Source organism: Hemicordylus capensis, chromosome 5, assembly GCF_027244095.1.
Source record: "Hemicordylus capensis ecotype Gifberg chromosome 5, rHemCap1.1.pri, whole genome shotgun sequence".
NCBI classification, from domain to species: domain Eukaryota; kingdom Metazoa; phylum Chordata; class Lepidosauria; order Squamata; family Cordylidae; genus Hemicordylus; species Hemicordylus capensis.
The window spans coordinates 251,942,390-251,955,617 of record NC_069661.1 but is presented as its reverse complement, the minus strand read 5'-3'; the positions used below and the strand labels follow the sequence as shown (position 1 = coordinate 251,955,617).

General features: G+C 43.2%; 1 protein-coding gene across 6 annotated transcripts in view; it reads right to left on the bottom strand.

Moving 5' to 3' along the window:
- Positions 1-13,228, bottom strand: part of MKLN1 (muskelin 1) — a 165,785-nt gene that overhangs the window by 60,799 nt on the left and 91,758 nt on the right. For all 6 annotated transcript variants that reach the window (XM_053254258.1, XM_053254260.1, XM_053254257.1 and 3 more), the window contains 2 exons: positions 10,575-10,652; positions 6,629-6,694 (listed from right to left, as the gene is read on the bottom strand). In XM_053254258.1, coding sequence (XP_053110233.1) covers positions 6,629-6,694; positions 10,575-10,652 — 144 coding nt within the window. The remainder of the gene's footprint in view (positions 1-6,628; positions 6,695-10,574; positions 10,653-13,228) is intronic.

Below are 13,228 nucleotides of genomic sequence, written 5' to 3'. Positions count from 1 at the left end.
GGCCACAAATATTCCTTCTGACACTCTTCAGATGTTCTATAGAGCAGGGATTCTCAACGTTGGGTCCCCAGATGTTATTGGACTTCAATTCCATAATCCCCAACCAAAGGCCACTGGGGCTGGGGATTATGGGAGTTGAAGTCCAATAACATCTGGAGACCCAACGCTGAGAATCCCTGCTTTAGAGGAAATGTCTCTAAAATAAACCCAATGACCTCTTCCCAATTGTCTGTCCCGGACTGAGCATATCGGGGCAAGGACTGAACTAAAGCATCAATGTTTTCCAGCCAAATGATTCTATACTCACCCCTATTGTAACACCCAGATGAGAGCAAAATATCAGTTATCCAGAAGTGGTATGGAAATTAGTCAATGGCGACTTGACACCTGACCATGCCCTTCCTTCAATACCCTCATCCTGAACACAGTCCTGCTTTAGACCCAGCAGGGAATGCAGTCCAAGTGGAAAGAATGAATGGAATGGAATGTGTGGGCACGGATACACACATCCCATGCACAAACACAAATGTACCCTTGGTGGACCAAAAAAAAGGGGAGTGATCCTGTTGGCTGGAAGAGCCATAATCCCAAGAAGAGTTTCTACCACAATCATTCCAAGAAATAGCTCCACACCTGCTCATACGTGAGCTCCTTAGTTCCTCTTCAGATGCAAGTCATTATGTCAATTCCATATTACTGGAAAATTAATACTAAACAAAACCTTCCAGGATCACTGGCAGCAACCTTTCAACTACCACCACAAAACAGGCAAAGAAATCAAACGAGAGAAAAAGGTTAAATGGTAGCCGAAATGGTCATTCTACTTTCAAGTTTGCATGCTTTGTCAACTTCAACAAAGCTAATGTAAGGTGGCCATTAGGGTCAGCAATATTCAAATCTTGTTCCAGATAACCCTGAGGTTGCCTCAATTGGTTGATGAGTAATGGCGGTCGAACTGCTCAAAAGACAACATGCCCAGCACAACTGATGTTTTCCAGTAACATGCTGAAGCAGGAGAGTGTTGAGGGAGTTCTAAGCACCATTCAGGATGATAGCAAAGTGCCACCAGTACAGCCAGAGCCCTGCATGAACCAAATGTGAGCCCCAGAATACACACAGAATTTTCTATAATGCGCAGAAATTCCTCAATAAGCCAATAGGAAAAACATTCCTCAAAGGAAATTTTAAGGCCACTATGTTAGTGGGTTTTTTTCTTTTTTCTTTTCTTTTTAAAAGAGATTTATATCCCAGAATTATTTATCAGAAAAGGCTAACATACTAGTTAAGAGACATCCAGCCAACTTTCCATATGATAACAATTAAACAGCTGGTTCAAAAAGAGAGAGAAAGAGATCTAGTCATTGACCTCTGTCTGCAACTGCATTGGTGGGCGCTACTGCCTTCACCACGGAAAGGTTACCTTGGGTCATTAACTTGAATTGCCCTTCCCTTTCTGGGCACAGGGCAGCCAATGTTCCTTGCAAAGAGCAAGCCCTTTTGTGTGCCTAAGTTCTCACAGCTCACAAAACCCATCGTTACCACAATGGCCCGATTGATAACCGAGGAAAAAACACAGAGATTTGGCACACGCCACACATCCTACTGGGCCGCGGACAAAACATCATGCAGAGTCTAGAGGCTGCGGCTGTAGCAAACCAGAATTACTCTGACGGAGACTGGTGGAAACAAAATCTAAAAGTATTCAAAGGGAGGGGGTCACCGCCATCATAAACTCAAAGCTCAAAATGGCAGGAGGAAGCAAAGTACACAAAGAGATAAGTCTGCTTTTTATCTTACTCCGCAGTTACATTCCAGCTCAAAGATAAAGCAGTCACCCATCTTCCACTCTAAAATGAGTAACGTTTGCCTCTCTTCTCCTCAGCTGATGGGCAAGATTCTTTTTCTGACGCTGTGCTATAAATAATAAGTTATTTTTGGTCTGCAACTGAACTCAAGAATTGTACAGCAAACACTGCCTTTTTAAATAAAGTACCTCTGCAGCTAAATACAACATTATTTGCTCTATTTGGCCTTGCTCTCTTAGGCCAGAAAACAGTTCAGTGCTGGCAGCTCCCTCCCCTCTCAGGACTGCAGAGCAAAATCCAAGAGAGGTGAGGGAAAAGTAGAACTTCACAGCCGCTCCCATTTAAAAAAAACCCAGGGCATTGTGCCTGCACCAGCCCAATGTAGCATGCTGAGCTGTTTTTGCTTGTTCATACTGCTCCTCATAAAAATATGTGTTACACTGTGTTGGGTAAGTGAGGACACTACCAAGCATTAAGGTGATCTGAAGGACGACAGGGGAAGTCAGACAGAAAAGGGATCACTCATCGTCGGCCTATTGTGCTGTGCATACAATGCTTGCTCTAATTGTTGCAGTTACTGCCATGGCTCCAGGATTTTAAGGTAAGAGCCTTCATCTGTCAAATACAAAGATGTAATTCCACATTTTGAAATCCACATTTTAGAAGTAGCCTGAAAGACCCACAGGTCATGTTATAAGGTCCCACAAGTTTCCCCAGGCATCTTGGTCCAGTGAACCACTTTTAACTAGGAAGAGCTTCTCAATGTTCAACCTAAAGCTTTTCCTTTTCCCTCAACACATTTTTCTCCATCCTGCCTTTGAACAATATTACCCCTGCTAACTTGGCAAAGAGGCACCTTTTAATGTGGTGATTCTCTTTATTTAGCAGGGGGAAAGCAACTGGCCCTATCCACCCCCAGCACAGTACTTCCAGTGACTGTTGCTGATGTCTATCTTATGTTTCTTTTTAGATTGTGAGCCCTTTGGGGACAGGGAGCCATATTATTTATTTGTTGTTTCTCTTTGTAAACCGCCCTGAGCCATTTTTGGAAGGGCGGTATAGAAAGCAAATCAATCAATCAAATAAATAAATAAATAAATAAATAAATACAGATATATACAGTGGCCAATATACAACTTGCACATTTGTTCTGCATAATCCTTCCCCCCACCCCACATTTAGTTTTGAAATATAGGTAGGTTAGTCAGTCAAACGTTATTGCAGTCTCCAACCAAACAAAAAAAACCCCTATATTAATAAGATAGATACAGTCATCATTCAATTAAACTAGACATGATTGAACTAATTACATTATTAGTCTACACTATTAAACTTGATACATAGCCATACCGCAACCAAAAATTAATTTCAATTATAACTAGATGGCTTCACTGACTTTACTTTAAATCTAATCCTATTCAAAATATAGGTGTAAGCATGTGCAGAATTAAAGAGGTGCAAGCAAGCATAGCAACACCGGCTTTCCAAGGCTCTAAAGCCGTAACATGACCGTGGATGCCCACCACAAAATGTAATCAAATGTAAGCAGCTAGGATCACTAAGGCGGCTGGTTGGTGAACTGAGTGCTGATTCATCCCCACGGAAGTTATATAGCTATTAATAGCTTAGTAATGCTGTAACATCTTGATTGAGGTGGAAGGCCCCCCTCTGACTACAGGGCCACGAGCAGCCACCTGCACTCATTACGCCTACATCAGCCTTTAGTCTTCAGATATAAAATCATAACAGGAGAAGCAGCACATACATACGTAAGAATAAAGCCCACCCTGCTGTCTTGGCATCCAAATAGAGAAGATGGCTGACGAAAAAAACCCTAAGAAAATCATCGGGCCCCTCCAAATGGTAATCAAAAGCAAGAAGAAAGGCAATTCAAACAGAACAAACGTGCTGGTTTTTACCCATCTTAATGCCCTAAATAGCTTAAGACCGAGGTGCCTGAAGGACCACTTCCTCACACTCCCCCTACCCCGCACACTGAGGTCAACATCGCTCCATTTCCACCTGCTGGTGCCTGAAGTCATCTCAGCCTTGTAGGGTGGCACTTCTTTCTAGAATCAAACATCCCAAAGGGAAACCCATTTGCTGCCTTCACTACCTCCCCACACTAATCCAGAGAAGGTCTGGCAGTTTCACAACGGCGTAACAGGAATATTTTGCAAAATATGACTTCCGAGGGAGAGCACATAAAATACTGCTCCCGTATTTTCCACGAGAGAAATAAAAACGAATAAATTCTGATGAGACATTTTTACCATCAACCCACTCCCCAAAGACATCCTACCCTATGTGAATAATCCTAACATCTACATGCCAAATGGAAAACATCCTTTCAAATATTCTTGAATGACATTTCTTGGGAGAGGGGTATACATTTGGGGGGGCCTCTGACCCTAAGTACCGTGCTTTACTATTTGGAAGATATAAATCTGCTATTGAGAAAAGCCACAGAATTCTAGAAACAAGCCTTCCCACACACTTAGCCATGCACATTCAAAGGTTTATTTTCTAGTATACATCGAACACGAACACCACATTTCTGACAACTCATCATCATCATTTGTGCATTGTGAAATAAGAAATCAAATCCCAGTAGCATGTTCCACCCACTAGGGGGTGCTTCACAGCTGCATAACATTTCTTTGACAATCCTGCTCACATTGGTTAAAAGGTAATATTTATTAAGCACCAAAACCACAGGGCTGTGGGCGCCAGAAGTCGAAATCAACTTGATGGCACACTTTACCTTTACCTATAACTAGGTGTTATATCGTACAAAATTATTTTACCATTTAAGGCTTCAGACAGGACATCAATCTAACAAATGAGGAATAGGAAAAAACAGACAACAAAAGAAATAAGGGAGGAATTGTTTGGAGGTAATTAACGAAAGCAAGCCCAAGTTCTCCCTCATTTAAAGAAAGATGGGAACAATTATCCTAATTTAGCTTTCTCTGGGTGTAAAATTCTATTCTAAGAAGTTGTGGCGGAGGTTGAAAGCAAGCAAATTGTATTTCAGAATGAGCTTGCTTTTTTTATATTCATAGCCATTTCTCCCGTAGTCACTGAGGTTGCTGACAAAACTGGAGAGAGTTAAGAACACCAAGATACACTGAAATAAATCAAAATGCCAACTGAATATAGGCTTAAGTAAAAGTAACATTAAATGAAAAAATACAGGTGAGAGGGGACTCAGTTTCGTTCTAGCTTCTTATCCTGGGAGCATCCATCGATCAAACGTCTTTGGGTAATCAGGATTTCAGATCAATAAGAGTGATGTTTACAGAGGCATGAGAGTCAACTGGGGTTAACTCAGAATGTTCATCATGGCTGAGGTAATGGAAAGCAAAAAATAACCCTGGACCATAAGTCAATCTGTCCCATACAAAACAGCAGCCAGACCCTGAGCATGAAGCAAAACCATCGAATGAGCCTCGCCAAGAGAAATGTTTCTTGGCCCTCAAGCAGATACCCGCCCCGCTTGATGACATCATGTCTCTGGCTGTGGCAGCCACAGAAACCTCAGAGGAAGACAGAAAGCCTTTCCTGACCCTTGGGGCTCCAGACAGATGTACCAAATTTAAAAGAGCCACAGCAATTCAAGAGGTTTGACTACCTTAGTGCTATCCTGAGAGGGTACAGAGACACGGGCCAGGGCCAGTCCCAGGAACAAAGCCCAAAGCTAAGGTTTTCTGAAATGTAAGTCCAAAAGCTCCAGGTGACCAAACTGGAACTCCAAGCAATGATCGGGTGCAGGCCATTCCTGCTCTCCAGGCTAGGTCACAAGGCAAGGACATGGGTGAAGCAGGTCAGGTGAGCAAGAAACATGGGTGAACAGTAGGGATGTGGTGAAGTGCGATTCGGCTTACGAATCACAATTCGAGGACATCCCAACAAGGATCCAGGAGGCAAGGACCAGAAAAGCAAGGGCAGCCTACAAGAAGAGAGCAGCCTCAGCAACAGAGTGCAATGCAAAACCTGCATCAAGTTGCCAGGAGGCTTATTAAATAGCCCCAGCGGCTAATTACAAAAAGGTGGGGTCGAGACACTAAATACAGGGCTCATACACTTCAGCTTCAAAAGCTGTACCCCTGATGCTTTATGTCCTTTAGCCTATACAAGTTACCAACTCCCAGTTGACTGGATTTATTTGTTTGAACCCGATTTTTGCTGAGATTATGTTGATCTTCTCCAATGAAATTAAAATTTGCCTGCACCAGGTGCAGAGGAGATTCTGGGGCTGCAAGCACTGCCTCTAACTCAGCAAGAGAAGAGCATCCTCCATAAGTTTCTTAACAGTTTTCAAGTTCAATCCTGTGAATAGCCAATGAAACTCCACATTCAAATGCAGAATAGCTGCAGGACTCATTCAGGCAGAAGCATAGTTAAGTCTTGGTTGCTCTCCCTTCCCCTTTCTGCCCACAAACTGGAAGAATTCTACTTCTGACTGTGTTTAGAAGCAAACCAAGATCAATTAAGATGTCTGAACCAAGTGATTCTGGTTTATTTTGCTTCAAACAGATAGATCTGAAATCCAATACAAATCTTGGGTTCAGATCTCCATGTATTTCAAGCAGTTTGGTTAGAATAAATCAAGATCAGTTGGTTCAGATGACCAAGCTTGGTTTGTTTCCAACACAAGTGCAAGCAGAATTCTTCTGACTCACGTGTGGGCAGGGGAGGGGGAAGTGTGCTCTCCCAAGGCTTGGAAACAACATCACGCAAAATCAAGATTTAACTGTGGTTTCACATGCCATCTGAACAGACCCAATATTTTTTTAAAAAATGTTTTTTTAATTGCTCACCTGTCTGAACGTCAATAACCATTTGGTGACCACCTCTCATTCCTGGCCGACTGTCCTCACCATCACCTTGTTTGGGTTTAAGAAGAAAAAGAATCTTGATTAGAGAAGATTTTTCAAGAACTGTATTTCAGCCGCAAAAAAATAATTAGCAATAGCAATAGCAATAGCAATAGCAATAGCAATAGCACTTACATTTATATACCACTTTATAGCCGGAGCTCTCTAAGCGGTTTACAATGATTTAGCATATTGCCCCCCAACATTCTGGGTACTCATTTTACCGACCTCGGAAGGATGGAAGGCTGAGTCAACCTTGAGCCCCTGGTCAGGATCGAACTTGTAACCTTCTGGTTACAGGGCGGCAGTTTTACCACTGCGCCACCAGGTCATTCCCAGAATGAAGCAAGTGTTTGGTTATTCTAAGATGCAATATGCAGAAGGAGGGTGAGACACCATGTGGTACAGTGGGTAGTATTGGACTTAAGGGGAGGACATCTGACTTCCAATCTGTGCTCAAGCCTAGGAATGACTGGCTGACCTTGAGACAGAACCTCTGCCTTAACCGAACCTACTTCACAGGCTTACTGCATGGATAAAATCAGAAGACCACGTACGCCACCCCTGTTCACCCTTGGGCGAAGTGTAAGATAATAATGCAATAAATTGATTTATCAATTACTTCACAGTTTGATTTCAATAGAGGATTGTATGGTTTTAGTGTGTGCAGATCTCAGTGGGACAGTTGGAACAAAGGGAATGAGGAGCTTAAAGCCAAGAGTTTGCTCATCTCAACAAATCTATTACAAGACTGCTTTGGAGAGGGAGAGGGAGAGATTCAACCACCAATAAGCAGCACAGTTTCAGGAATGCCTAGTTTCCAAAAACTCAGGCAAGTCCATCCATCCAGAATGGACATCCTTGAAGTTTAGATGTTTTCCAATACTTTACGCAATACAAGAGAACCTCCTTATCCACGTTTGCATTACTCGCAGTTCTTTACATCTGCGGTTTCAAAACAGAGGACAAGCCTCCTTGACAAGCCTCCCTTACCTCCGCGGGTAAGGGGTTCACGTATCTGCAGTTTTTGCTGGTGAGTGAGAGGAGAGAAAGAAGAGAAGGAGCACTGGCCTTCTCCCCCCACCCCACCCCCCATGAAGGCAATGTTCAGGGCTGGCCTCTCTCCCCGCCCGGATTTTTCCTAAATGATGGCCTTTCTCCCTGCCAGGATGCACTAAGGAAACATCCCTGTAGAGAGGAGGCTGCCGAAGGGCCAACCACCAGCCACCACAGCCGCCCCATGCACTACTGCCCTCTCTCCGACCTCCGTGCAGCAGGGTCTAACTCGTCATCCTTGCAGACCAGTAGAGCGCCAAAGGCAGGGCAGAGCTGGCACGAGGAAGGTCTTCCTCCGAGAACGGGCCCTCATCACTGACCGGCCAGGGCTTCCTGGATCTCACAAGACTTGCGAGGCCTGGGAGGGATAAGGAAGCCCTGGCCAGTCAGTGATGGTCAGTTCTTGGAGGAAGACCTTCCTTGTGCCGGCTCTGCCCTGCAGGGATGTTGTGTTAAACCCCCGTTGCGGGGAGAGAGGGCAGCATCTGAAGAGCGCGCAGGCAGCACAGGGAACGAGCCCAGTCCTAGAGGCGCAGGCGGGGCAGCGGCTGTTCAGTGTCCGCTGGGGGGAGGTAGAGGAGAGAACAGCGCTTGAGGAGCACGTGGGCAGGCGGCACCACAGGGGAAAAGGCCAGCACTCCAGGGGCACACGGGGCAGCAGCTGTGACCAGCGATGGTCCTCCAGCAGCTGCCACTCTACAGGGGATATTTTATTTTAGTGCTTTTACTATCAAATGACATGGAAAGTATCAGTGTTCCTGTGTACTACTTATTCATATGAATTGGGGAAACGTGGTGGATTGTGCCCACTGTAAATTACTTTTACTTCCCATCCCAACACCAGAATTCCCTGGACAACCAGGAACAACTACTACTACTACTACTACGGTGCATATTTATATACTGCTCTTCAACCAAAGTTCTCAAAGCGGTTTGCATAGAAAAATACATAAATAAGATGGTTCCCTGTTCCCAAAGGAGTCACAATCTAAAAAGAAACACGGCAGATACCAGCAACAGCCACTGGAGGGATGCTGTGCTGTGGCTGGACAGGGCCAGTTACTCTCCCCCTGCTAAATATAAGAGAATCGCCAATTTAAAAGGAGTCTCTTTGCTCAGTTAGCAGGGGTCCAGCACACAGCCATCACTTAGTTCCTTCAAGCCAGTTTGAAGAATGAACACCATCCTGAAAGCTTATGACCAGAGCTGTTAGTAAAAAGTTATTTACTTTGCATATTTATGGTTTATGAAAAGAATGTGTATCCCACCTTTCAAGCCAATAAGGCCTCACAATGTGACTTACAAGAGAAACAAATACAATATAAAGCATCACATGCAACATAAAAGCCAAACCAACATAATAAAAAACCCTCCATAGCATATAGTAAATAAAAACAACAGCAGATAAAACAAAGGGGCAGAGCATCATAGAGGCCTGCTGCAAACACTAAACAAAGGCCTCATAAAATATTAGGGTTTTCAGCAATTTTGTTAAAGCTCACCATCCACCACCTTTCTGCCTTAAAGGGTGTTTTAGGTGACAAGGTACAGTTTTGGTATAGTAGAATGCAGTCATCCCTTGCTAACCATGAGGGCTCCATTCTGGCAAAACCTCGCCACTGGCAAATTCGCGGTTGGAGAGCAATTGAAATAAATGGGAAACAGGGGGTTAGCGGAACTGAAGTTTCAACAAGACCAAAAAATCAAGGAAAAACTACAAAAATTGCCCAGAAATCACCTGGCGTCCTTTAAAATCACCAAGAATAAGCAAGAGGGCTGAACAAATTGAACTTCTGGGAAACTGTGAACCCCAAAAAAACACTCAGAGTCAGTTTAAATCATGAGGAGTTGGAAGGGTCAGCAAGAGGAATGAGCAGATTGAACCTCTGAATCCTCCAGGAAAACCACCCAAAATCACTTTTTTAAAAATCTCAAACTGCAGATACTCGGATCGCGGTTGGCGAGACTGGTCACAATTTCCCAGTCATGGATACTCAAAACTGCATATGGGAAAACCGTGGTTGGCGAGGGATGATTGGACACCAATAAAACCGACAGCAGGCAGACCTCATTAACCATCTCTGATCATTGCATGCAGATGGCCCAGGTTCACTTCCCAAATAAAAGGCACTCCATTAGCAGAGAAACGCCTCTGCCGAGAGACTTTGAGAAGTCATTGCTAGGTCAGAGGAAACAATACCAGGCTAGATGGGCCAGTGACCTCAGGTGATACAACATAGTTTATATGCTCACCCTCTGAGTGGGAAGGAGCATAGCTCCATGGTAGAGCACAGGCTTTGCATGCCTGAGATCCATCTCGGGTACTAGGATGGGTAAGAACTCTACTGACACCATGGAGAGGCACTGCCACTCAGAACAGATAATATTGGCTCAAGATATACCAGCAATCTTACTCTATTTAAGGCAACTTCATACACTTAATTCTAATAGTGAAGGAGCTTGACAGGCCGTTCCTGGCCGCTGATTCTCAAGGCAGAGCATCACCAGAGGAAGCTCTTCTTTGAGATCCCATAAAACCGGAAAGGACATGGGCCAAGGCTCATATGGCTAGAAGACATTCCCACAGACCAGCCTACTTCATGGCTTTCATAATAAGCCATAAGCAACACCTGGAGCTGGGCTCAGTAGTGCACAGGCAGCCAATGAAATGAGTTAGCAGGCTGAATGTGCTCGCTGTAGCCAGCTCCTAGCAAGAATCAGAGCTGCTGCATTCTATACTTCCTCAAATCCAACTGGTGTCAAGGATAGCCCACAAACTGTATTACAGTAAATCGATATGGAAGATGTCCGCCATTTTATGGTACTTCCTCACCTTTGGTGCTCTTAGGGATTATCTGACCCCATCGTGGTTTGTATTCCTGCTGACTGATGTACTGGTTGAACAAACCATCTGTTTAAAAGAGAGGGGGGAGGGGGGAGAAAAAGAGCTGTTAACTGAAATGTCATCTTCTATTGCTTCACAGAAAAAAGCCATTTTCAGAGGTAAACTAAAGAAGACCCAATCTATTCTAAATGCCATACTTTTTAAAAAAGTAAAAAGCAACTATCATAATGGCTTCCCACATACACAATTATAAGCAATGTGACTAACAACACCTTTTTTAAACATACCAAGATTGCAACCAAATCAAGGAACATCCTACAACCTCCCCAGGAAAAGTAATTTTAAAAAAAACAAACGATGATCTCATCCCTCAAAAGTCAAGGCTGGGTCATCCAACATTTACATAAGCAAAATTTCCTGCAGATAGGCATCATCCTGAAGGTTGACTTCTTGGTTCCTGTGAGGTCAGTGGAGGACCACCAGAGTCATTTAGCAACAACAGGATGTAATCTCAAACTTCTTCCAGGCCAAACCAGAAGTAGCTGGGAGTTAAGTCTATGGGTCCTGAGTAGCCGTAAGAGGACTTCTCCCCCACATCCTTTCAATCCAGAGCCACATCCATCACACTGTTTAGAACATGTGTTTAAATCTTGGCTTTTTACCCAGGCTTTTATATTATTGTCTCTACTGCTGCTTCTTTGTATATTGTATTTTGTATGGTTATGTGATGCTTGTATTTTAATCTTTAGTCAGATTCATGTTTTTATATTTTAGCTTAATATTTTAATTGTTGATTTTTAGTATCTTGTTTTAATTTTTCTGTGAACCACCTTGGGATTGTTTTAATGAAAGGTGGTATACAATTTAACAATAAATAAATAAAATCTCCAACTTGGTCCAAGGCACCAAATAGTTACAGCCAGTTCTGTGGGGAACCTGCTTTATTTATGTGTGTGTTTGTTTATTTATCTTTCAATTACAATACCTCCTTTCATAAGACATCCCAAGGTAGTTTACAAAAGTTAAAATGTAATAGAACTCCATAAAAGTCACATTTAAAACCTTAAAATCAGTTAACCAGTAAAAACTATAACACACCAAAAAACAACAATAAAAAGAGACAAGCAGGAAAGGTGAGAGACCTGGCAGCCCCCAAGAGGTAAAAGCCTGAACAAATAAAAAGAAGTCTAGTTGTTTTTTAAAAGTAGCCGCAGATGTCAAAGAGCCGACATTCACTAGGAGAGCATTCCGGAGGCTGGGGTCAACAACAGAGAATGCCCTGTCCCACATGCGCAGCAATTTAGCCTCTCTCAACGTCAGCACACAGAGCAAAGGCCCCTCTGACAATCTTGTTGGGCGGGCAGAAACCCTCGGGAGCAGGTGGTCCTTCAGGATCCAAACCATTAAGAGCTTTAAAAGGCAATAACTAGCACCTTGAATCGGATCGGGAAACAAATTGGCAGCCAGTGCAGCTCTTTCAAAATAGGTGTAATATGCTCCGAGCGAGCGGTTCCAGAGAGAACCCTGGCAGCTGCATTCTGCACCAACCAAAGTTTCTGAAAAATCTTCAAGAGCAGCTCCACATAAAGTGCATTGCAATAAACCAGCCACAACGTGACTAAGGCATGGGTAACTGTGGCCAGATTTGCCTTCTCAAGAAAGGGACTAACCGAAGCTGTGCAAACCTGAGCATGCAAAAACAGAGCTGGATCCAGCAACATCTCCAAGCTGTGCACTTGCTCTTTCCAGGGGAGTACAACCCCATCCAGAGCTGGTTGAATCATCCTGTCCCAATTGACTTTTCTATTGACTAGCAGCACCTGATTGATTGATTGATTGAATTTATATATAAAAATAAAAATCTCTAGGTGGTGTACAGAACTAAAACATAACACATTTAAAAATTCATAAGATAAAAATCATAGATAAAAACACATTAAATAAACAAAAATGTATGTCTTGAAGTCGTTTTCTCTTAGCCCTTTACCTGGGACATTTTATATTTATATTTTTTACACACACACACACACACACACACACACACACACACCTATCTCTATCTCTATCTCTATCTCTATCTCTATCTCTATCTCTATCTCTATCTCTATCTCTATCCAATGCAGGGAGGAGAGAAAGGAGACTTATCTCTACTCTTCCAGTCCCCCTTGAGCAGAAGAGAGTCCAGCTCTATCTCTAGAGCCTCAGACAAATGACAAAAGCAGATTTTTAATGCCTTGAAAAAGAAAGAATGTGGGCAACTGATCAAGAGGTAGTTTCAAAGACTGTTGAAAAGCCAACCAGTAGGAGCTGAATTTCTGAATAAATTCTGATCCTTCCAACAGTTCCTATAAACTTCACTGATCACTTATACAGCATATTCAAAGCTTACCTAGTTACAGATGTTTTGTTAGCTATGGACCATTTTTGGAAGCATGAGATGAAAGAGAAAAGACCAATCCTAAAAGCTTAATGGAAGCTTTGCCAGAACGCCTGTTCTTGCCTAACTGCAACATTTAAGTCACCAGAAGAGTGGCAAAGTTAGGCAAAGACAGACACAGACACGCCTCTCATCTGCTGCTGAGCCCATCACCAAGTGGAAATAAAGCTCGATTTCCATCCACCTGGACAGATCTCCCAGGATG